Below are 25,139 nucleotides of genomic sequence, written 5' to 3'. Positions count from 1 at the left end.
GCAAGACCATACATGGCATCAGTGGCAGGGGTCTGGTGGCCACCAATTTGTCCAGTATTCCTGTATCTATATTGATAAGAGGTAAGGGGCGATAAGACTCACATCGCTCTAGTGCCTTGTCGTGTTTAAGCAGCGTAACTATAAGGGCTTCCCTGATTGAGGGAGGCAAACATTTTGTCTGCCTCTTCAAACATGTGCAGTAGATGCGGGCCAGCAATTCAGTGATGTATAAAAGTCTCCAGAGATGCTGTCTATACCTGGCGCCTTGCCATTGGGAAGATCATGCATAGCATCTTTGATTTTGTCTACAGTAAAAAGTTGACTAAGATATTCTATCCGGCCCAATGACAGTCATGCTGAGGCGACATAATCTAAATGCTCAGCTATTTCCCCTGGTGTTGCTGTATCCCTTTGCCCATACAGAGCAGAAAAGAAGGCAGTGAACTGCTCCAGGATAGAAGTTGTGCTATGATACATTTTGCCACCTTGAGAAAGTATATGAACAACGTGTGCCTGAGAGCATGGAGTCCTCAGCTTGTCAGGCCCGGGCCCTCCCTGGCCTGTCCACCTCCCCATATGCATGTGCAGCATGTTGCCTAGATAGGTGGCGCCCCTCCTGCTCTGCGGTCTCGGTATAGTCAGTCACGTGTTCCCAGATGCTCGCCAATGTAGAGGGTGAGGGATGGGAGATGTATGCAAGTTCTAGGTCATGTAACGTATTTTCAATGAGACTCAGTCTAGTCCAAATGTCTCTAAGTATGCCATGCTCTGTCCCAATACACTTTAACCTAATGTTAGCCTTGAAGGCTTCCCATAGGACGCCAGCACTCGAACCTTGATTTACCTGGAAGAAGTATATAATGGCCTCCCATATCAACTCCCACGTTACCAACCAATAGTTTAGATGGGACCATGAACCCGTGCACTGTCGAGACAAACGTGCCCCCACCCTGTCCCTGGGATGACGTGTACTCCACACATCATAGGCATTGAATACAGTCATGGAGTCCCTCCTCACTCTTGCAGCTCGCCTCTCCTGACTGGTCGAGGAGGCAGATCTATCCTTACCAGGGTCAAGGCAGATATTGAGGGCTCCACCCCAAATCAAGGGTGGCGTAGGGACAGCCTTATACGGCCCCACACATGTAAGAAGAAATCCGGGTCGTCTATTTTAGGTCCATATGTATTAACTATAGTGATCAAATTGCCACATAACTTGCCCTGCACCATAGCATATTGACTGTGTTCATCAGTCTTCGATTGCATAAGCTGGAACTGTAGCCCCTTATGCATCAATACATTCATTACCCAATAATGGGTAGAATTTGAAGAAGCCACCTGCACACCCCTCCACCCATCACATCAGTACTGTGTTTGGTCAGGTGTGTCTCTTGTAGATACACATGATGCCTATCAAGGTAGGCCACTACCTGTCTGATCTTTTGGGGTTATTCAGCCCACACACATTCCATGTCATGAAGTTTAAAGAGGGCATGTTAGAGCCCCAGTAGTGCTCATAGTTCTCTGCTATATCCAGGCGCATGTGATCAATACAGATGTCCACCACAGGTCGTGCTTTAATAAAACCTTGTTCATGGGCAACACATAAGCCCTGTAAACACCCAACCACCACACACCTCAGCACCCCCAGCTTGCTAAAGGCACTTCCCCACCGATTCAAACAACAAGAAAACAAAACCAACCATACCACCCCCACTCATTCAACACTTTCGGACAGTAGCAGTGCCATCCAAGGATGGGGGTGCAGGGCTTGGGCCCCAGGGATCTATGTGTGGGTTCAACAACTAGGAAGCCAGAGAAATATTCAGCCCCAAACACATCCTTCAAGAGCTGCTCAACATACAGTTCCATTTTCCCAGTATTTCTGGTCTCTGGGATTCCAAGAATACGTATGTTATTTCTGCGTGATCTAGCATTGAGATCTTCATTCTTAGCTTGTATGAGGGGGAGCACTTTTTCCATACTGTGGCAGGATTCTTACGTACTCTGTAGGGTAACTTCTACCACAGATATAGGCTGTTCTGCTTTGGCGATGCCCGTGCCATGCGGATCCAGTTTAGATGACATTTGGTCTAGCAAGAGGTTTAGGGAGTCAATTTCGCTTTCAATAGTCTGCAAACAGCGTGTTCTCCAATGTGGGCCCCCCACGGTTCTGTTCATACTGCTCAGAGCTGGGCACATCCTCAGGTGGGGACCCGACCACTCACTTGGTTTTAAAAGTGAGGTGCGCCTGTTTCTTGTCTGCCCTTCCCATCTCAGATCAGAGGGGTGATGGTGTGCCCCCCCACCCCACCAGTAACAAGCACAGCTTATATTTAGCCCCCTCGTCTCAAGTCCACTCCAGGGTCAGAGTGCAGGGGGCCGCACTCATATACAAGACAGGAAGCGCCTGCATACCCCCCTGGATCGCCCCCCCAAGGGGCAGCGGGCCAGACATGCGCCTTCCATCCCAGGGTTCAACTGTTTACAGAATTATCCTCTAGATAGCGGCTGCCCTCCACAACGTCACATGACACGTCACGCACCCCCTCCAAAACAGGGCGTATAGGCACAGCAAGCAGCTAGAGAGCCGTGTTTCAAAGCACCATGGATGGTACACAGTCCATACTACAGCATGTGTCATCTGCCCTACGGTCCTTACCAGGCGCACCAGTCTCCGCCAATGAGCCCTGTATGAGCCAGGCCCCACTGGGTAATCCGTGAATATTAATCAGCTTGTTGTCCTAGCCAGCCTACCAGGCTTGCCTTCAGCCAGGCCTGCAGCAGTAATATCGCTTACCATTCAGAGGTACTTCAAGTTGTGCCGCTAATATCCGAGCTGCACCACCTTTGTATACTGGGAGTCGGCGCAAAACCCACGTGCACTGCAGCCACGTCCTCCGGCAGGCCTCGCTCCATGCCCAGTTCCCAGTCTGCGCACCACCAGTCCAACTACGGCTGCTCCACCAACCGCACATCAGTCCGCAGCCTCCGTGTGAAGCACTGCCAAAGATAGCACCAATGAAGTGTTGCTTCTTATTTCTGTTTGCGGCCCTGGGTCAGATCGCCATGCAGCGGCAGCCTTTTTGTACAAGGGCCGCCCCACCACCACACAGGATAAGCAGCTCAGGCACTCACCACTGGCAGTCAGGAGCCCTCTGTCACTCAAAACCGGTGCCCAGAAGCAGTGGTGCCGATGGGCTCACAGGGACAGGATTAATGCAGGATTGGTGGCCATGGTCCGCAGAGCTGCACTAGGATGTGGACATCTTGCTGCGCTCACTCTCTAGCACTCCCCCTCCACCCCCCACCAAACCTCAGATTTCGAGCACGAGTGCAAATAAGGAAGATAAGAGGTACAAAGAGTGGTGAGTCTATGGGGAGGACGGAGGGTTGCATGTGAATCTATGAAAGACATCAATACTCAAGAACCACAGTGTATAGTTTTTTCTCCAGTATTGTATCTTTCATATATTCATATACTTGAATTAGACTAGTAAGCAGTACATCCAAGCAAAACTGGCAGTGAGTAAGGGACACCATCCCACCAGGACAGAAAACAACAAACCTCAATATCAACGTTACCAGAATGAATTTGTCATAAAGATGTGAAAAAACTTCTTGCATAAAATAATCTATACATAGATCGGTAGAAAATAGAGTAGTATAAACATGCAGAATATTAAGAATAATAAAATTGTACATCTTAATGAAACAGTCAATGTAGCATTGCCTGTTCAACAGCGGTATTCACCTTTTCCAAAGAAGCCAGACAATAATGCTTTGTGAAAGTGTGGTAATTAGCCCACTTCGCAGCCTTGAAAATCTCCGGTAATTAAACACCTGCAAACAGGGCTGAAGATACAGCAACTTTCCTTGCAGAATGTGTTTTCGCCTTTGTAGTCAAAGGTCTGCCCTCCTTTTCATGGCAAAAGGTGATGGGTTCTGAAAACCAACGAGCAGTACTTGCCAGTGATAACACTTGACCCTTTCTTAGCAGAGCAAATGAAATCAGTACTGATCCGATTTTCTAAGTGTCTTGGTTCTATCCAAATTGGGTAAGACTCTAAAAAGGCCTCTCATGAACTCTTTAATCAATCTGTTAGCCCATAAGGAGAGATCCCCCGGTCTCCTCCGAAACCTTGAAACAGCTTCCTGATGGACCTTTACAGATGAATGTGCGAGTCTGAGTTCACTAGATGTAGCAAATAAGGAAGTATTTGTTTTGGAGCAGCAGAAAGTGGATGCAGATTATTGGTGATACACAATGAAATCCCTTCCATTTTGCCTTACAGGTTTTACTTGGCATCTGCATGAGAATGCTTAAGAATTGCGCTACAATCGTCTTACAAGCTAAGTGTCCCAAACTCATTGTCGTGAGGAGCCAAGCTGACAAGCTGAGCGCATATATATATGTGGATAGACCACCTGACCCTTGTTCATGGAGAGAAGACCTTCCGTTGGCTGGAATTGAAAATGCAGACACTGACCAGAGAAGAAGCTGTACCAACCAGTAGTGCCTTGGCCACGCTGGAGCAATCAGAATGAGGTGGCATGGTTCCCATTTCATTTTCTGAATGACCTTTGGAATTAGTGGAAAGGGAGGGAAAGGGTAAGTGAACATTCCTGTCTAAATCCAGCTGGAACGCATTTTCCCAAGACCCTTTCTGTGGAAACCTGCTGCCGTACATTCTGCATTTTCTGTTCTGAAAGGTAGCGAAGAGATCAAGATTTGCGGTACCCCATTGATGTAACACCTGTAGCAATTGATGCGGATTCAATTCCCATTTGTGCCACCATTTTCCTTTTTTTCTTGAGGGATCCGTCCATTCATTCTCTTTTACCGGTACATGTTCTACTCTCAGAGTGATGAGTGCAATCAACAATTTCCCTATCTGTTGAGTTTGAGCGGACAAGACCTATGATCTCCTTCCTCCTTGTTTGGTGAGATAAAACATTGTTGTGGTATTGTCTGTTCTTATCACTACTGAGGAACTGTGGAGTCTGGGAAGAAAAAGCCTGGAGGCCCAAGAAAACTGCTTTCAATTCCAAAAGGTTTATATACTCTAATGCCTCCTGAGCAGACCATTTCCCATGAACTTCTAAGGCCTGTAAATGAGCTCCCCTGCCTTCCAGGAATGCATCTGTAGTCATTACTGTATGAGACAACAGAGAAATGACTGAGGCCCTGAGAGATATTTGCTGTGTCCTTCCACCAAGCCATTGCCAACCTCATAGCCATGGTAATTGATATTGAGTCCTCAAATGTTCCCTGGCACTGACCCATTCAGCATCTAGTCGTTCTTGCAAAGGCCACATGCGAAGCTGAAAATTTGGTATCAACAGGATGCAAGAAGACACGATTGACAACACTGACGTAATTCCACACAGAAACGAACATATTTCTTGAAAGGCAAGCGTTATGTTCTTGAGACGATGAATCCTTTCCACAGTGGGAAGGGCCTTGGCAACATTCATACCCATTCTTGCCCCCTGAAAAACAGCCGATCTGGATGAGGTCAGTGATAATTTTTCTCTGTTCAGTTGGAGTCCTGTGGTCTTGAAGAGCAGCAGACATGCCCCAGTAGAGTTTTCTGCAGAGGGAAATGTGGTACCCTATATCAGCCAGTTGTCCAAGTAAGGAAAAACCTGGTGTCCTTTCCTTCACAAGAAAGCTGCCACTGCTACCATGCACTTAGTGAAGGCCCTGGGGTTTGAGCACAGACCCAAAACCTACTGAACTGCCTGTAATCCTCAGGCTGGGTCTGCAGACCTAAGGAAGGAGCCGTTGCCTTACTCTCCTCAAACCTCTCTAAGGCAGAATCAGCTTTAGCATAAAAAGGCCTGGCCCCGTTAAAGTCCTGGACATCCTGCGAGAATCCTGGGCCACTCAACCAAGCATGCCTCCTGGAGGTTATTGACATTCCCATTGCACTAGCCACAGAGTCAGCAGTATCTAGGCCCGACTGGATGACCCGACAGGCTGCAGCCTGTCCATCATTTAACAACTCAGAAAAGTGTCCCTGAACATCCTTAGGTAGTTTAAAAACTACAGCTTTACCATAAGTCCAACAAAGCATGAATGTAACGTCCTAAAAAACAGGTTGGGTTTGCGGATTTCAACGCCATGCTACCAAAAGAAAACATCTCCTTTCCTGACTGCTCCGTCTTTTTCGATTCCCTATCAGCTGGGGATGATGGAAAAGAGCCAGGTGTAGATATTCTGACGATAATGAAGGAGAACGAAGCACCTCAGTAAGAAGATTAGGTTTAAGCTCTGTAGATAGAAGAGGTAAATCCAACCTTTCAGCAGATTCTCGATTGGCGGAATGGTGAGATGTAACTTCCGTTGGAGGAATGCCTTTGGGTGACAATAACTCCCATGCCGGTGATCTGTCTAAACCACTTGCATCTGCTAAATCCTCAAAGTCTGGATCCTGAGACACAATCTCATGCTCTTCCACTTCTGGAGGATCTTTTTCTCTAAAATAAATACTGCTCCTCTTCATGAAATCTCTGAACGTCCCTGCAAGATCTTTGCCTCGACTTCAATAACAGCGTTTGTGATACTGGCATCAGTGCCAGTGACATCAGCGCCTGCATTGGAGAGGTAAGAAGAAGCAAAGCAGTTGAAGCACGCAACGCCGGAACAGATCCAATCGAAGCCGGAGAGAGCACAAACGGCACCAGTGGACAACATCTGCTGGACAACGACTGGAGATGGAGTTGTGTTTCTCTGTGCCAGTGTCAGCCGGGTAACTTGGGCCATTAGCATAAAAAGCATAAAAGGTGCCTGCTGACAATGCGGCAGAAATCCTCCCAATGAATAAGACAGAAGACCCATGGGGTCCACAGATGCACCAAATGGAGTTTTCCACCTGTTGAAAATGCTAAACATAGCATTGAAAAAATTGGAAGAGTCTGCTCTTGAAGCAGGGAAGGTGGAGGCACTGAATCCACATACAGCGTCATATCAGGGCATTTAGGTGAAGTCGGTGGCAGCCTTGGACTTAAAGGTGATGCCAGAGAAGTCACTGGAGACCACGTTGGAGTCACTTCACCTTGATCTTCATGTGATGTTGGATGCAGAGATACTGATTTCAGAGACTCAGCTCTTAAAGAACGACGCCAGCAACCATGATGCCGCTTCTTTTTGTACTTCCTTCTAGCTGAATTGAGAGACAGTGGCTTAGGACGAGCCTTATGACGCCCTCTTTTCTCTTGCCTTGGTCATTAAGAATTTCGTCCCTCTTTCCTTCAGTGCCTTGGGGTTGATCATGTGGCATGATAAACAGGCCTCGACATTGCGGTCTGACCTTAAACACCAAAGACAAATATCAAGAAGGTCAGTGATAGATACATGACCCTCACACTCCTTATATGGTTTAAACACAGACTTCCTAGGTGAAGACATTTTTTCTGAAACAATGGTGCAATTCCGGAAAAAATGTCTAAAGACTTCAACTATTCCCTAATGGAAATACTGTTGTGTGTCGAAGGCGCGAAAAGAGGTGCCCCATCTTCCTTAGGTCCTGAACCCTTGCCTGGCATCAGAGTATACCCCTCCATTCCTAACTGTGGGTTCCATCAAATTCGAAGTATTGCAACGCAACCTGCTGCAAAACTATGCATCGGATCATCTCGCAGCTCCTGATCTATCACTTCATCGGAACCAACCCAGTGACGCAACTTGACGAAGGACCTAGTATTGAAGCCTTTGCAGCTTCTGATCAGAACTGATGCAACACAATGCAATTTGCTGTAGGGACTTGCATCATAGCCCTCACAGCCCTTGATTAGAACTGATGCAGTGTGACTCAACTCAGTGCAGAAGTTTGCACTGCAGCACTGCGCAACTGCTGTTCAGAGTCGATGTAGAGTGGCGCAAAGCCTTGCATCAGTGACATAAGGTACAGTTCTCAGTGGGACTAACATAGTCCCTGTATTCGGCCTACACTCCATTGCAGTCGGATTGAACTTGTGACTTTTTTCCAGTTTGGTGAGACCAGATAACCACAGTTGGCACTTTGTGCTTCTAGTAGCTATTTTCACTAGAACCTTTAACATTTAATAGGTCTGATTCTACTGACTGAATTTTAGTTGTACTGGTATCATTTTATATGTTAAAATGTACTCTATTTTACAAAATGTGTTTGGGGTTTTTCTTGTGCTTCTGCTGTGTTTTCACTTTATTACTGTTTGTGTGCTTCATAAATACTTTACACATTGCCTCCAAGTTAAGCCTGACTGTTTTGCGCCAAGCTTTCATAGGGTTAGCCATAGATTCATTTAGCAATTTTGTGATTCACCCCGACAACAACTGTGTCTGTTGCCTGAGTGGGACTTCCACCCCTTCAACCAATAACCAAATTTCTTACATCCGTGTTTAGCGGTGGGATACAGTACCTGTGCATGTGCACCACCATTTGATGACTTTGTGCGAAATTAAAAAATCCATAGAAATCCCATAGAAATTACATGACATCATATTCAACACCATTTTACATTTTTCTTAGTTTGGCCAAACTTAAATCTTGACACACCTTTCTTGCTACAGTGGAGTTGGAGCTGAACAACGACAACCTCAAGAGGACAGAGCTGCAGAGGCATGATCCTTTGAGCTCCACAGACCCAACCCAGAAGTGATGCATCTGTTACCATCATCGGTTCTGGGGGAGGCAGGAAGATGGTCTATAGCCATGACTGCTGGCCTTTCACATTCTCCATCAACACCTGGACGGACTCTGCAAGGTCCCCTTGGTGCTGAGCCCACTGAAACTTCAGATCCCACTGCAGTGCCCACGTGTGCTACCTAGAGTGATCCATAAGCAGCATGAAGGAGGCCCAGAAGCCTCACTGAGACCCAAATCAAGGGTCAAAACATCAGGATCATTTCCCAAATTTCCTGGACTTGCTGAGGCAGCGGAATGTCTCTGAAACTCACAGTGGCCACCATTCAATACCCTAGAATCAGGGCAGACAGAACTTGGACGAGGGGGAGCATTATGAACTTGTCCTTCCAGAGAAAGAAGTTCAGAGGGTGCAGATCTAGGCTAACCCTGCGAGCTGATTGTGTTGGTACATGGAAAGCTGTCTTCCAAGAGAGGTGTGCAGGGAAGCTTTGTGAATAGACTCAAAGGGATCCTGCGTAAGACAATGTTATGTTCCCAAGGAGCCTAATGGGAGGGAAAACCTTTTTTAAATCTTCTAGAAACTGCTTGATGACTGGTATTTTAAAAAAGGAGGTTTGTGAAGGACATATTCTGTAGGGAGTGAGGGCTGCAAGGTGAACCTTTATAGATGAGAGATGTAAGCAAGATTTTGCCAGACGGAGTAAGTATGGCAGGATGACATCCTCTTGGCAAGAAGTGGTGTCTACTTTCTTGGAGGAACACCAAATGCAGAATCTCTTCCACTTGATGGCATATGCAGAATGGGCAGAAGGCCACTTAGCCTTTTTGAGGACATCCATGCAGTCTTGCAGTAGATTCAAGTGTCCATACTGCTCTATTTCAGGAGCCATGCAGCCAAGCTTAAGGAGGAGAGACTGGGTGTACCATCTGGCCTCTGTACTTCATGAGCAGGTCTGCCCTCCACAAGTTATCCCATCTTGGATTCCCCTAGGTGTCTAGTTTTCAAAACTGTGCAGGTTTGCTAGGTTTCCCTAGGTGCCAGCTGAGCTAGAGGCCAGAATCCACAGCTAGGCACTTTGCAAAAAACAGCTCTGTTTTCTTTGTGAAAATGTGATGTGTCCACGTTGTGTTTTGGGGCATTTCCTGACACAGGCACTAGGCCCACCCACACAAGTGAGGTATCATTTTTATCGGGAGGCTTGGGGGAATGCTGGGTGGAAGGAAATTTGTGGCTCCTCTCAGATTCCAGAACTTTCTGTCACCGAAATGTGAGGAAAAAGTGTTTTTTTGGGCCACATTTTGAGGTTTGCAAAGGATTCTGGGTAACAGAACCTGATCAGAACCCCACAAGTCAGCCCATCTTGGATTCCCGTTGGTGTCTAGCTTTAAAAAATGTGCAGGTTTGGCAGGTTTCCCTAGGTGCCGGTTGCGCTAGAGGCCAAAATCCACAGCTAGGCACTTTGCAAAAAACACATCAGATTTCAATGTAAAAATGTGATGTGTCCATGTTGCCTTTCCTGTCGCAAGCATTAGGCCTACCCATGCAAGTGAGGTACCATTTTTATCGGGAGACTTGGGGGAACACAGAATAGCACAACAAGCATTATTGCCCCTTGTCTTTCTCTACATTTTTTCCTTCCAAATGTAAGACAGTGTGTAAAAAAGACGTCTATTTGAGAAATGGCGTCTAATTCACATACTAGTATGGGCACCCCGGAATCCAGAGATGGGCAAATAACCACTGCTGCTCAATACCTTATCTTATGCCCATTTTGGAAATACATAGGTTTTCTTGATACCTATTTTTCACTCTTTATATTTCAGCAAATGAATTGCTGTATACCGGTATAGAATGAAAACCCATTGCAAGGTGAGACATTTATTGGCTCTGGGTACCTAGGGATCTTGATGAACCTACAAGCCCTAGATGGTGATTTTAGCACCACAAACCCTTTGTTGGTGCCATTTTCAGGGTAAAAACCACAATCCTTCTTCGGCAGACCTTTTTTCCCATTGTTTTGAAAAAAACAAAATTGTAGGTATATTTTGGCTAATTTCTTGGTCTCCTTCAGGGGAACCCAGAAACTCTGGGTACCTTTAGAATCCATAGGATGTTGGAAAAAAGGGACGCAAATTTGGCGTGGATAGCTTATGTGGACAAAAAGTTATGAAGGCCTAAGCGCGAACTACCCCAAATAGCCAAAAAAGGGCTCAGCACGGGGGGGGGGGGGGGGGGGGGGGGGGAGGCCCGTCAGCTAAGAGGTTAAAACATAACAAGAACTCAAGTTCAGTAATGTGGACTTCAGGGCACTCAAAGTCTTTACATGTGAGTAAAGAAGTTCGGGCGTGTTAAATTTAGAAAGTAACTCATATACTTCAGCATCGTGCTTCCCTTGGAGCCGCACTCTTTCAGACTAAGCTTGGCGCTTCTTAACCTAGTTAAAATGGATGTTCATCATAAAATGCCCTTTAATAAAACCCTTGATGGTTCAAAAGCATGATGAGGAGGCGGGGTCTACCATCTCCGTGTGTGCCGGGGTGAATTGTACTACTGGTGGGGGTACTCCTACTCCGAATCTGATAACAGCGCTGTAGATCCCTTTCAATGCACTCCCAAACTGTCTGTACATCTCTGAACTTTGGTATCCAGAGTGAAGCTCGTGAAGATCTGTCGGTGTCCCAGAAACGTAAGCTTTTGGTGCACTTTTACTGCATGTGAACAAGGCACAGACTCTTTTGAACCTGGGCATTCGTCGCGAAACCGACCATTTCGCCACCCAAAATGCTGGGCAACTTAGCGCCAGGTTGGGGAGCAGTCTCTACCACTAGAGCGAACTATCGCAGGCATTACTAGAGGGCGCATCTTTCCTAGAAACAGGACTATGATGGTGCAGACATAAATACCCATCCGGTTCTTAGTAGTTGACAGACCGCACCGGACGCCACTCTCCCAAGGAGTCGGGCCAGGCTGTGAGAGGACGTGCTCTTGCGGTGGTTTGGCCTCGCCTGTGCTGTGCAGCAATCCGTACTGCACCCGCCTGAAGGGAACCAAATTAAATAGCAACTCCAGGGAGCGAAAAGCCCTTAATATAATTACTCAGCTGGAAAAGGCGGCCAGTGTTTCTTTAATGGGTTTTGTAACGCTACAAAATCAACATAACGTTGTACTGCTAATTTTTTCTTCTCTTTGCTAGACTCAAGGGGGGACATTTTCAGAGCTCCCCATTAGCATAAAGCCATTGAGATAATGGTTTGTGTGCAGTCCTGGAAGATGGAATAGCGCAGAGACCCAGCCTGGCGGCTCTCCGGGGAGGACAGGAGGCTGAGAACTGTGCCTGCTACATCTGTACTCTTCAGAGCCCCCCCCCCCAGAGAGGGCATTAGGATACCTACAGCTGCAACACATTCACAACACACTGCACCTTGTGGACTGTACAGAAGTGCTCGCGGGGAGGGGGGCAGCCTCGCTGATCCTCTTCCAATCATGGAGCGGGAGAGTGAAAATGAGGTTTCACTCAGTGGTAGCATTGCTCTTCCCTAAGAGCGTTTGCGGTAGGTATTCCCACACTTGGGTCCAGGAGTATTCGTCCTCGGAATGGGGAGTAAGAAGCGGGACGGATTTACCAAGTATTAAAGGAAAGGGGGGGCAGGGCGGGTGTCGGGAGCTGGGAGCTGGCAGGTACAGTGTTGTGTGACCCCCGAGTCAAGGAAGGGCTTCCATGGGGCCAGGGGGCAGCCCAAGCCTCAGGTGAGTTTACCAGCTGCATTTTCTGGCTGGTAAAACTGGGTGCGGAGCTCCAGCATCCAGGGCGGTGTGAAACATCGGACCGGTCCAGGTATCCCTCCGGAAACTACCACTCCACCCAAGTTGTAATTGGGGCCTAGGAGAGGATACACCGCCATCAGAAAGGCTTCCTGTCTCTCCCTGAGCTCCGGGGCAACTTCCCCTAGCTTGAAGGGTAATCAGAAAATGTCATCGACAGGCCCCTGGGTGAGGCTAGGCTAGCGTGAAGTTTTGTACACCTTCTTCGACACACGTATTGTACTTTGACGCGATCATTCCTATCCTTTAATGATCTTTTCCTTTATCGCTTCAAAAAACGTGTCCTGTATTTAACTCCCTTCACTCAATCCTTGTTGGATTTTTTTATCTGCAATTCCAGCATCTGTACTGTGTAATGTTCCTTATTTAAATATATTGTTATGCTCAGTTGCCTCCTACATAATTAATGTATTTTATTACCCCTCAACCCTTTCTGGATCGTATTGCCCTTTCTCAGCAAACTTTCAGTCATTCCTGCATAACACCTCCCATGAATGGTGTTTTGAGTTCTCTCTTCACTCAGACTTAGGGCCCATGTTTCAACTCCTCACCCTCAATCAAACCTTTCTTGATTTTTTCCATCAGTTCCTCAATAGTTGTATTCTTATTAGCACCTCCATAATACCTTATGATTTATTTCACTGAACTATGCATGTTTGCTCCATTTCCATATTTGTTTCTGGATATGTTCTTCTTCATCTCGAAAATATTTCTGTACTTTGGTTCCCTCCTATTTATTTCTGTACCGGTCAGGTATTTTTAACCCAGACCTCTTTATGCCCACCCATATTTTTGTTCCCAATTCACAATTGTAGTCTATCACCTAGCTTCTGATTTTCATCTCTGCTCCCTTAACCCTCTATTTTCCTTCGCTACTCCTAATTCTTTCTATGTTTTTCTCTATGCCATCATTCTTCACGCCTTTCTGAATTGTATTCTTTATTCTTTAAGACATTAGTGGGGCTTCTCTGAATGCCCAATTGATTCTGGAGGGGTTTTCATGCTTGCCCATTTATAGTTCATTTCTGGAGCCAGTGCTTTATATGGGGCAGTACTCACCGTACTGAGTACCTGCACTTCTCCTTTGCCGAGGGAAACACCAGTGCCAATGAGGTCACAGCCGGGCAGGTTCTGTAGTGCTGAGAGGATGAGGCCATCTCAGCGAAGCTCACTCATGTGCCGAACTGAGAGCCAGCACCGGTTTCGCCTCGCTGTGCTGTCCGAGAGTAAAGGGCCCTACCTACCCTCAACCACATTGTATGTAGGACGAAGGTTTTCCCGCCGGCCACCTTATGTGCTAAAGCAGCCACCTTACAGTGTGGGTGAGGACAGGAGCGGTAAGCGTTACAGAGAGAAAGCTGCAGTGCTGCTGTACGCGCATGTTTTTACATGACTGACTGTGTTTTTGACACCAGTGGCCACTCTTGCTAAAACTCTGGCTCTTAAAAACTGTGTACCAAATATGATGGTTGGATTTCAATTTTGTAAAAATAGATACTTGTTATATTGATAATACTAGGTTTAGCTTGCTACTGTAATAAAGAAGGAATCATATTGTTTCAATTTGCTGCTTTCAGAAGTGACAGGGAGCACGTGATGTTTGTAAATCATTGATGTGTCTCATCGTGTTTTACGTAAATAACAAACTTCGATAAACATCTTAGTCACGCTAGTCCACATGCGTTGTGAATAATGGCTTGTTTAAACATTTTAGCAAAATTTCACAAAGATAAGACATTTAAAGACAGCTGACGCCCCATGTTCTTTTTTGCGAGATGGTGGTCAAGATCACACTGTGCTAGCTCATGATCACGTAGTGGTGGCACAAAAAACGGTTCAGAGCAAAGATGATCTAGCACTGTCTCAAGGTCATACAGAATCAAGCCAAGAGCACAGATTCCTGGCCAAATATCATCCGATAACGGCTTATTATTACTCAGCACATGCCCAAGATCACACAACACTGCCACAAAGGTGCACTGTCATAACGGGCCAGTGTGAAGCAGCACCAAGTGGAGATAGAACAGCACTGGGCCAAAGTCATTCAGTTCTGCAGTAATATTATAGAGAGGTTGCCATTATGTACAGCTTTACACCTGGCTAGTTTGTGCTGAGAACCGTGTGATGATGACGGGCCATCCTCACCAATTTCTTTAAACACGACGGGCTGTGTAAATATGTAAGAGTGTCAGCGAAGCAAACTGGTTATTCACTAAAAATAGGGTTGAGGCCTTTCAAACACGAGTGATTTGAAACCTGAACTGCAGAAGGGAAGTGGCAGATAATGCACATGCACAGGGTCTGGAGTCTGCCTTCTTCATTACTTCATTAGCTCAGGTAAAACAAATCTATGGAAGTGCACCAATAAATGAGGGATGACACCAAAACGATTTACAGGTGAGCAAAGAGGTCGGAGAGCGTATAGTCAGGAGCCCGGCATGCAGTGCTGTGCAATGGCTGTACTTCTACTTCTCTACTTCTCATCATCCGCATGAACTCCCACAACACTGTCACCTCCGTCCTACGCTGCAGTTGGTAATTTATTTTGGGCAATACTGGCATCTGCACTGTGATGCTGTGTGAGGCAACCAAGATTGTTGAGGTTAACTGAAACGTTTTTAATTCTCCAACCACCACAATTTCACTTATTCTAAGTTTTTGGACCTCCTGCCAAACCTGATCCTAAAAATGGTTCTGAAAATGTTAGGGTTCTTTGCTGTTGATGTGCTGAACGTCCTATAATTAAATTGGTCTTCATCAAAGGTTATCCATTATCCTGCAGCATTTACAGGATCAAGCCACATTACTGGTTTATAAATCTGGAGGTTACACCAAAAAAGCTAAAAGTATAGTGATCAAAGATCAAATACAAAGCCTGCATGGTTTACTTTGTGTAACTTTACTACTCTAGCCCATGTATTGGCCGTTTGCTCCAGAATGAAAAGAAATTAGAATAAAAACCAAAAAACACCACACTGGATGGAGTGTGTGATGGGAAACCATTTGTTTTAAAAAAAATATTTGATCCTTGCTTGATCCCAGCAATATATAAAAGTTTGTTCCTCATGGCCTGGTGGATTTTGGAAAGATCACAGTAGTGGCCACAAGCTTCCACTAAAGACTGAGTGCCACTTTCATTTTCCTCACTGTGCGTATTTTGGTACTTTTAAGCTGACTTCTTCTTACCATCATATGGCTTAATATATTTTAGAGGAGTGAGTTATGGAGTTAAGAGGATTGCAATGGGTACTTTAAATGCATCACCATCACCCATTGCTGCATAAAGATACATTTGACAGATGTTGAGCAGATGAAGCCTGCAAACGTTTGCCAATCTGTGAGCCAGTGCAGGATCGTGGTATTACATTATTCTATTTTCCTTCTTAAGTTTCTCCTATTGGCCTTTATTGGGTATGTTGTAAAAATTAAAATATCTTTCCTGTGCTATAACAATCGCACATATATGAAATTTGAACCAGCATATTAAATGTATCCCTTTTGTACCCATCTTTGTAAAAAAAAAAATATATATATATATATATATATATATATTCCTGGTATAAATTTCTCAAATGTCTGCCTCTAAGCCCTGCCCTTAAAAAATCCGCCCGCTCCCACCGTATCCCTGGATTCAATTTAGTGCATACCTGCACCTGTTTTTTCCATTTAATGTACTGTCTGGAACTATGTGACCATAGGTTGTTTACCCCCACGCCCCCCCACCCCGCAACATTAAAACGGCAGAGTTAAGAGCCTGAGTAATTTCAGAATACCTGTTGTAGTCGTCATGCCAAGTGGTGTTCTTGATATCAAGGGTGGACTTCTTCACATTCTTGAGAACAAGGAGGTTCTTAACGAATGTTTCTTCTATCTCGAGCAAGCTGCGGGTGATCTGGGGACCAATGTGTCCTGAAAAGCAGGGCAAAGGGGTCTGGGTGCCATCCTCCCACCTGCCGAACTGCTGCTGGCACTCGCAGACCTGGAGAATATGTGGAGCAGAGAGAAGAATAACAAAGCGACTTAACTCATTAATACCAAAACCTCTTGACTTTCCATTTAAATATGTAAATAACACAATAAGCAAATTTTTTCCTGTCTGCATGTATGTTAAACAGAAACAAACATAGACCTAAATAGCTGGATGCCCTTGAGGCTGATGGGGGATGAGTACTTTCACAATGTCTAGGGAATTGTTATATAATGTTATATAATTACCGGCATCATTACAGGGGCAATAGCTTCCTCGGAGGGGGTACCAAAACTGGCATTAAAATTGCCCGACTGCGGCTTCTCCAGTGATAAAATAACTTATTTATGTATGCTTAATTATTGGAGTATTATGTCCGATGGGCCAGGATTACTAGCACAATAGGTGTCTCAGACAGCATGACAGCTGGCCGAATAAGGGTCTGACAGTGTATGATTACTGGCACAACATGCGTCTAATCGAGCATGACTGCTGTCGCAACAAAACAATGTTGGTGGCATGACTACTGATACAATAACTGCTTGATGGAAGAATGATTATGCTGTCTGGTGTAGGGAGCTGAGGGGTCGTGCTTACAGTAAAACAATTCTATGCCACTCTGGTTCAGGAACAGGTGAAATATAGTGGGGATTGTGCCCAAGGACACCTTTGTGTTGTTTTTATTATAGACTTTGGCCCACGAGGATATGGCAGATGGAGTTAGTAAAACAACCGAACACCCTTTTGAAGGAGTTTAGGAGCAGCTGTGCATGGACACACATGGATGTGGAGATGGAAAGGACATGCAATGCATGGATGACAATCCCTGGAAGATATTACTTGCTGGTTAATAACTACTAGCAGCAGGCAGGTGGAACTTGGACTTTGGAGCAGAAAACACAAATGGTGGCTGTTTGGCTGTGCTATTGAGAATGAGCAGAGGATTAGTATTTTGCCTGCACACCTGGAAAATACTGCACATGATCAAAGAGTTAAAAGAGAATGAATCGTTCCAGGCATCAGTAAATAAGAACATTGCCTTACAAAACTAGAATAAACATTTGTGCTGAGTTGGACCTCACCTGGTGAAGGCATCCTAGGCTTCACTTCTCATACAGAACCTGATAAGTCGCAGAGGACTCAAGCACTCATCTCTGGCCTGACAGGAGGTTCTTGGGAATGAAGGGGTAGCTCAGGGGATTGCATGGTTGGTGACAGCCCACTCCAACCATCCATGAAGGCATTATAAGTTACTGGCACCTTTGGATACTACGACTTTTGACACGTTGAATGGTCAGAAGACTGAAATTGTGATTTATGTATACAGACATTAGTTGTAGCAAGGTCAACTCTTCCAGAAGGTGACCTTGAAAAATGTATTGACCTTAATGTCAGAATCTCAAGGTCACTTGCAGAGCTACGCCATCCAGTGCCTTTCTCTGGTTACCTGCAAACGTGATAGGTATTGCATTCTCCTTAATGTGGCCCCATGTTTGTCTGAGTATGGTTTGAACTTTTTTTGCAGTCTCCCACCGACATGGTGCATAGGATCTACATGGCATCTGTGATTTTGTGGCTTGGCACTGAGCAGTCACATGTATAACAGAGGCAATGTGTAAAGCAATATCACAGCACTTCCACACAACAACCACGGTGAGCGGCACAAATGAAACTTCACACACCGTGTAGGAATTTAAAGATTGTATTCGACATAATCATTTTCAACACAGCATGAAATCTGGGCACAAATCACTTTTAACGATAGCGTTCACAATATTCAGCCCAACTGCAACACCAACAACAGTATGTACAAGCGAGAAAATAATAAGTTCCCACTCCGCACCCTCATGTGGTGCCAAACATTGTCAGTACAAGACCCACCCTATAGTTTACCCATGTTGATGTAACCATTTACTTCAGGGTGCACCCTGGTTCCCAACGCTAGCAGCAATTTACAAGTGTTGTACACTTCCACATGTCACTGCGGCCTTGGCTGCACTAGTAAATTGTAATTACCCGCATCAAGACATCTCTGGCAAACAAACGTGACCAGCAACACCCCAGTGCTGTCGCTGCATTCACCAGCACTCACTCCCACACATCCACTGGACTGCTGGGCGGTGCCACAGACAACATGCACTCCCAGCACCCTAATGCGGTGCCCTGATGTCCCGTTAGTGGATGCCACTGTGTTTGCAGGCACTCCAGGTCCCAAACCATCCTCCACCCACCAGCTTTGGCTATTCCGCTCCACCTCAAACCATAGATTGCATCAACCTCTCCCCTGAATACTAGGCCACTCTTGGCCATTGCCACCCTACTCAGGAACCCGGGGACAAGATGGGAGGGAGGAAGGAAAGACAACAGCCGATTGGACAACTATTAGCAAAGAGACAGTCGGGCCCCCAGTAGAACCTTTACTCAAAGGTTTGTAACAGACAGGGGTAGAGTTCCCATCCCTCTAGAACCCTCCTGAGAGGAGCTCCCTTCCCTCAGATTTTCTCAAGCATGAGTATAAGAGTATCTGAAGAAGACAGGAGAAGGTGAGCTTCCCAGGGGAGGAGGGAGGGTCACATGTGAATCTATGAAAAATACCAATACTGGAGAACTACAGTTACAGGTAAGTAACTTATTTTCTTACTCCAGTATTGGAACTCTCATAGATTCACATGCTTGAATCAGAATGGCAAGCAGTAATGAAGCACATTGTATAACTTTAATCCATGTGTATAGTTATTGATACATGTATAAACGAATGTGTATATATATATATATATAAAACTATATCTATACACCTTGGAACATATATATATCAGCAAAATCTCGAAGTAAAAGATTAAGTAAGAAAGAATAGCATATTAGGTAAACAATAAGTAAGATAATAGGACGGTACCTTAAACAGGCAAAACTACGAATATGAGAGTCGTAAAGGAAGAAACAAACTTATGCAATGTGTGCAAATTAGACTGGGCTGGCGGGAAAAAAGGAATAAAGAACTTACAACAGCTCAGCGTTACTGGAAAAGATGTCGCAACACCGCTTGTCCTACCGCCATATCTCCTTGCTGAGTTTCCTCCAAACAGTATTATCTTGCGAAAATATGCACAGACTTCCACGTGGCTGCTCTGCAGACGCCCTGAATGGGCACTCCAGCAAAAACTGCCATGGATGCTGCAATTTTTCTTGTAGAATGTGCACGCGGTGGATTCTGCAAAGGCTTTCCTGCCGCTGTATGACAATAGTTAATAGCAGAGGCTATCCACCTCGCAATTCCTTGTTTAGGTAAAGCTCGTCCCCTACGTGGAGCACGGACGCCACAAAAAGCTGGTTAGATTGTCTAAACTGTTTAGTTCTGTCAAGGTAAAATTTCAGGCACCTCTGAACATCCAAAGAATGTAGAGCCTGCTCTGCTGGCATCGATGTATTAGGAAAGTATGTTTTCAGTATCACTGGTTGATTTATATGAAAATCAGACGTAACCTTAGGTATGAATTTTGGATTTGTTCACAAAATTACTCTATCCCTTTTGAATTTCAAGAAAGGATCCTGGATAGTGAATGCCTGTATTTCGCTTACTCTTCTAGCTGCGGTGAGAGCGAGCAGAAGAGAGACTTTCCAAGATAGGAACTTTATATCCGCCTTGTGGATTGGCTCAAACGGTGGTTTCATTAATTGAGAAAAGACCAAATTAAGGTGCCATGAAGGAGGTGGAGGCCGTACCGGAGGGAAGGACCTGAATAGACCCTTAAGAAACAGTTTTATGACTCTCGCTGACCACAGAGGAGGCACGTTCTCTGTACGCCTATAACGGGAAATTGCTGCCAGGTGAACCTTAATCGAAGAAATTGCCAAACCCGATCTGGCTAGGAGCAGAAGATAAGGTAGTATCTGCTGCGGTGATGAAGAAAAGGGATGCAACTGAACCTGAGCACACCAAGAGCAGAATCTCTTCCACTTTAGGCGATAACATTTGTTGGTACTTTCAGCTACAGCTCTGGCAAGAATGGCCCTGCAATCTGATGGTATATCTAGATGCGCAAACTCATGGTGTTCAGGAGCCATGCTGTCAAGTGAAGTGAAGCCGGATCCGGGCGGAGAACTTGGCCCTCGTTCATCGTAAGCAGGGAGGGCATAACTGGTAGACGGATGCTGCGGCTCTGCGAGAAGTGAAGGAGTTCCGTATACCAAAACTGACAAGGCCATGCCAGAGCAATCAGAAGGAGCTTGCAGCGTTCGATCTTGATCTTCGCCAGAACTCTTGGAATCAGGGGAATGGGAGGAAAAGCGCATGCATAAATTCCTGACCATGCCATGGAAAACGCATTCCCCCAAGAGCCCCGCTCGAAGGTTTACTTTGTGGCTGATAGACCATTCCTAAAATGCGCTGAGATTCTCTCGATAAGAGCAGAGACCTGGTTACTACCTGCTTGTTGATGTAATGCATTGTCGTTGTGTTGTCCGTCCGGATGAGAACCGAGGAACCTCTTATTTTTGGGAGAAAAGTGCAAAGCCTTTCTGATGTGGATTCCATTTGCCTCTTACTTGTAGGTGCTGGAAGAAAGCACCCCATCCTTCGAGAGAAGCATCTGTAGTTATCACCCAAGGTGCTTGTTGGGGAAGAAAAGAAAGCCCCTTCGCTAAGTGAGACTCCTGAGTCCACCAAGCTAGATAGTATCATGGGCTTTGTGATCCGGCTGATATCGTCAAAAGACCCCATGGATTGTGCCCATTGAAGATCATTACTGCTCCTGAAGGGGTCTCATTCTTAGACGACAGAAAGGCACCAGAGGAATGCAGGAGAACATCATCCATAACAGGGACTTGAAGAGGCGAACTGAAACGTACTTTCTTTTTTGTAAACGCTTCACAAGGGAGATGAGCTTTCTCTCTCTGTCCTCTGTAGGGGCTGCATTGTTGGTGGTAGTGTCCAGTACTGCCCCTAGAAAAGTTCTTCTCCCTAAGGGCTGGAATGCTGATTTTTTGCGATTGACCATTAAGCCCAGGCTTGTGAACAGCTCGATACAAGCTCTTGTGGACTTCTGCGTCTGAGATCTGGATCTGGCCTTGACCAGCCAATCGTCCAGATACAGGAAGACTTGATGGTTCGGTCTCCTGAGGAAAGCGGCCACTGGAGCCAAGCAATTGGTGAAAATCCTGGGAGCTGATTTCAGGCCGAAGGACAAGACTTTGAACTGAAAATGATCTCCGGCTACTGCAAATCTGAGATATCTTCTGTGGGAGGGATGAATAGGGATATGGAAGTATGTGTCCTGCAAATCGAGGGTGGCCATGAAATCCCCCGAATTTATAAGGGACAGAATGTCTGATAGGGTGATCATACAGAATGGTTTTTTTTTTTAGATAAGTGTTGAGATCCTTGAGGTCTAAAATTGGACGCCAACTTTTTTGTTTCTTTTGGACTAAGAAGAATTGGGAGTAGAAACCCTTTCCTCTCTCCCGATGTGGAACTCTTTTTATAGCTCCCTTGAGAAGCATGGGCTCGACCCCCTGCTTGAGCAGATGCAAATGCTTCACCTTTCGAGGAAGGGGAGTCTTCGTAGGAGGGTAGTGTAAGAACTCCAGGGTATGGCCAAACTGTATGAGATTTAGGACGCATTGGTCTGATCTTATCTTCTGCCAACTGTTGAAGTAGAGGGAAATCCTTCCCCCTAGTCTTGAACGCAAGTGAAGGTTCGTAGCCGGAGACGATAGCAAGTCATTGTCTATGGCCTGTATCTTTTGGTTGTCTTCCAGCCTTTCTTCTCTGGGAAGTTCTCGGGTAAGTCGCCTGTTGAGGCATCCTCTGTTGGAATTGAGGACGAAAGGAATGGGATGTCGCAGAGACAGAAGGATACCTATACTGCTGAAAACCTGGTCTATACGATGAGTAGCCACGGCCTCAAGCTCCTCGGAAAGGCTGTCTTTTAAACTGGAGGGTGCCCAGGGACCTCGCTGTGTCAGTGTCAGTCTTGATTGACTGAAGCGCATCATCAATGTGCTTCCCGAAAATGGCTTCACCATCAAAAGGGAGGTCAAGGATCTTGTTTTGGACCTCAGGTCTAAATGAAGTCGCTCGAAGCCAACCATGCCTTCTGAGGACAGCAGAACCTGCCATCTGACGGAAAGCCGTGGTGGCGATGTCCATAGCGCAGTCTATGATTTCTGCAGAAGACCTCTCCCCTCCCTGCAAGACTTTCTTGGCTTCTGTAAGGAAATACCTCCTTGGCATGGTTACCCCCTAACTTTTTGCCTTTGCTAATGCTAAGTTGTGATTTGAAAGTGTGTTGGGACCCTGCTAACCAGGCCCCAGCACCAGTGTTCTTTCCCTAAACTGTACCTTTGTCTCTACAACTGGCACAACCCTGGCACTCAGGCAAGTCCCTTGTAACTGGTACCCCTGGTACCAAGGGCCCTGATGCCAGGGAAGGTCTCTAAGGGCTGCAGCATGTCTTATGCCACCCTAGGGACCCCTCACTCAGCACATGCACACTGCTTCACAGCTTGTGTGTGCTGGTGGGGAGGAAATGACTAAGTCGACATGGAACTCCCCTCAGAGTGCCATGCCAACCTCACACTGCATGTGGCATAGGTACGTCACCCCTCTAGAAGGCCTTACAGCCCTAAGGCAGGGTGCAGTATACCACAGGTGAGGGCATATGTACATGAGCACTATGCCCCTACAGTGTCTAAGCCAAACCTTAGACATTGTAAGTGCAGGGTAGCCATAAGAGTACATGGTCTGGGAGCTTGTCAAACCCAAACTCCACAGTTCCATAATGGCTACACTGAAAACTGGGAAGTTTGGTATCAAACTTCTCAGCACAATAAATGCGCACTGATGCCAGTGTGCAATGTATTGTAAAATACACCCAGAGAGCATCTTAGAGATGCCCCCTGAATACATACCCGACTTCTAGTGTGCCACACACCAGACATGTTGCTGGCCACATGGGGAGACAGCCTTTGTCACTCTGTGGCCAGGAACAAAGCCTGTACTGGGTGGAGGTGCTTCTCACCTCCCCCTGCAGGAACTGTAACACCTGGTGGTGAGCTTGAAACGCTCAGCCCTTTTGTTACAGCGCCCCAGGGCATCCCAGCTAGTGGAGATGCCCGCACCTCCAGCCACTGCCCCCACTTTTGGCAGCAAGGCTGGAGGAGATAATGAGAAAAACAAGGAGGGGTCACCCACCAGTCAGGACAGCCCCTAATGTGTCCTGAGCTGAGGTGACCCCTGCCTTGAGAAATCCTCCATCTTGAGTTTGGAGGATTCCCCCAATAGGATTAGGGATGTGCCCTCCTCCCCACAGGGAGGAGGCACAAAGAGGGTGTAGCCACGCTCAAGGACAATAGCCATTGGCTACTGCCCTCCCAGACCTAAACACACCCCTAAATTCAGTATTTAGGGGCTCCCCAGATCCCAGGAAATCAGATTCCTACAACCTGTAGAAAGAAGAAGGACTGCTGACCTACAAGCCTGCAGAGGAGGAGGAAGATGACAACTGATTTGGCCCCAGCACTACCGGCCTATCTCCAACTTCAAAAACCAGCTCCAGCGACGCATCAGACAGGGACCAGCGACCTTTGAAGCCTCAGAGGAATGCCTTGGACTACAAGACCATTGTTTTCAATCTAAAACCCGACGTCTGCTTTGCTCACTGCACCCGGCCGCACCTGTGCCACTGAGGGTGTACCTTGTGTGCCTTCTTGTGTCTCCCCCAGTGCTCTACAAAAACCTCCTGGTCCGCCCCCTGAGGACGCAAGTACTTATCTGCTGGCAGACTGGAACCAGAGCACCCCTGTTCCCCATAGGCGCCTATGTGTTTTGGGCACCTCTTAGACCTCTGCACCTGAACGGCCCTAAGCTGCTGGTGTGGTAACTTTGGGGTTGCCTTGAACCCCCAACGGTGGGCTGCCTATGCCCCAAACGTGAGACTTGTGTTTTACTTACCTTCAAAACTAACCTTTACTTACCTCCCCCAGGAACTGTTGATTTTTGCACAGTGTCCACTTTGAGAATAGCTTATTGCCATTTTTACAAAGACTGTACATGATATTGTTTTCATTCAAAGTTCCTAAAGTATCTAAGTAAAGTACCTTACATTTAAAGTATTAACTGTAAACCTTGAACCTGTGGTTCTCAAAATAAACTAAGAAAATATATTTTTCAATATAAAACCTATTGGCCTGGAGTAAGTCTTTGAGTGTGTGTTCCTCATTTATTCCCTGTGTGTGTACAACAAATGCTTAACACTACCCTCTGATAAGCCTACTGCTCGATCACACTACCACAAAACAGAGCATTGGAATTATCTACTTTTGCCACTATCTTGCCTCTAAGGGGAACCCTTGGACTCTGTGCACACTATTTCTTACTTTGAAATAGTATTTACAGAGCCAACTTCCTACATTGGTGGATCAGCGGTGGGGTCTAAGACTTTGCATTTGCTGGACCACTCAGCCAATACCTGATCACACAACTAAATTCCCAAAATTGTCATTAGAAACTGATTTTTGTAATTTGAGCTATTTTTCTAAATTTTGAAAAGTCCTGCTAGGGCCTTGTGTAAGTCCCTGTTAGCATTTCTTTTAGAGTTTAAAAGTTTTGTAAAAGTTTGGATTAAGTTCTAGAAATAGTTTTAGATTCTTAAAAAGTATCCCAACTTTTAGAGAAATAATGTCTAGCACAGAAGAGATGGTGGTGGAACTCAACTTCACC

General features: G+C 46.0%; 1 protein-coding gene across 1 annotated transcript in view; it reads right to left on the bottom strand.

Moving 5' to 3' along the window:
* Positions 1–25,139, bottom strand: part of DNAH2 (dynein axonemal heavy chain 2) — a 1,666,550-nt gene that overhangs the window by 1,402,726 nt on the left and 238,685 nt on the right. Inside the window, exon 11 of the mRNA XM_069218683.1 lies at positions 16,230–16,435. Within this exon, the coding sequence (XP_069074784.1) occupies positions 16,230–16,435 (206 nt within the window). The remainder of the gene's footprint in view (positions 1–16,229; positions 16,436–25,139) is intronic.

Source organism: Pleurodeles waltl, chromosome 12 (assembly GCF_031143425.1).
Source record: "Pleurodeles waltl isolate 20211129_DDA chromosome 12, aPleWal1.hap1.20221129, whole genome shotgun sequence".
Classification (NCBI taxonomy): domain Eukaryota; kingdom Metazoa; phylum Chordata; class Amphibia; order Caudata; family Salamandridae; genus Pleurodeles; species Pleurodeles waltl.
The sequence above is the reverse complement of the archived record's forward strand: the minus strand, read 5'-3'. Positions and strand labels throughout refer to the sequence as shown.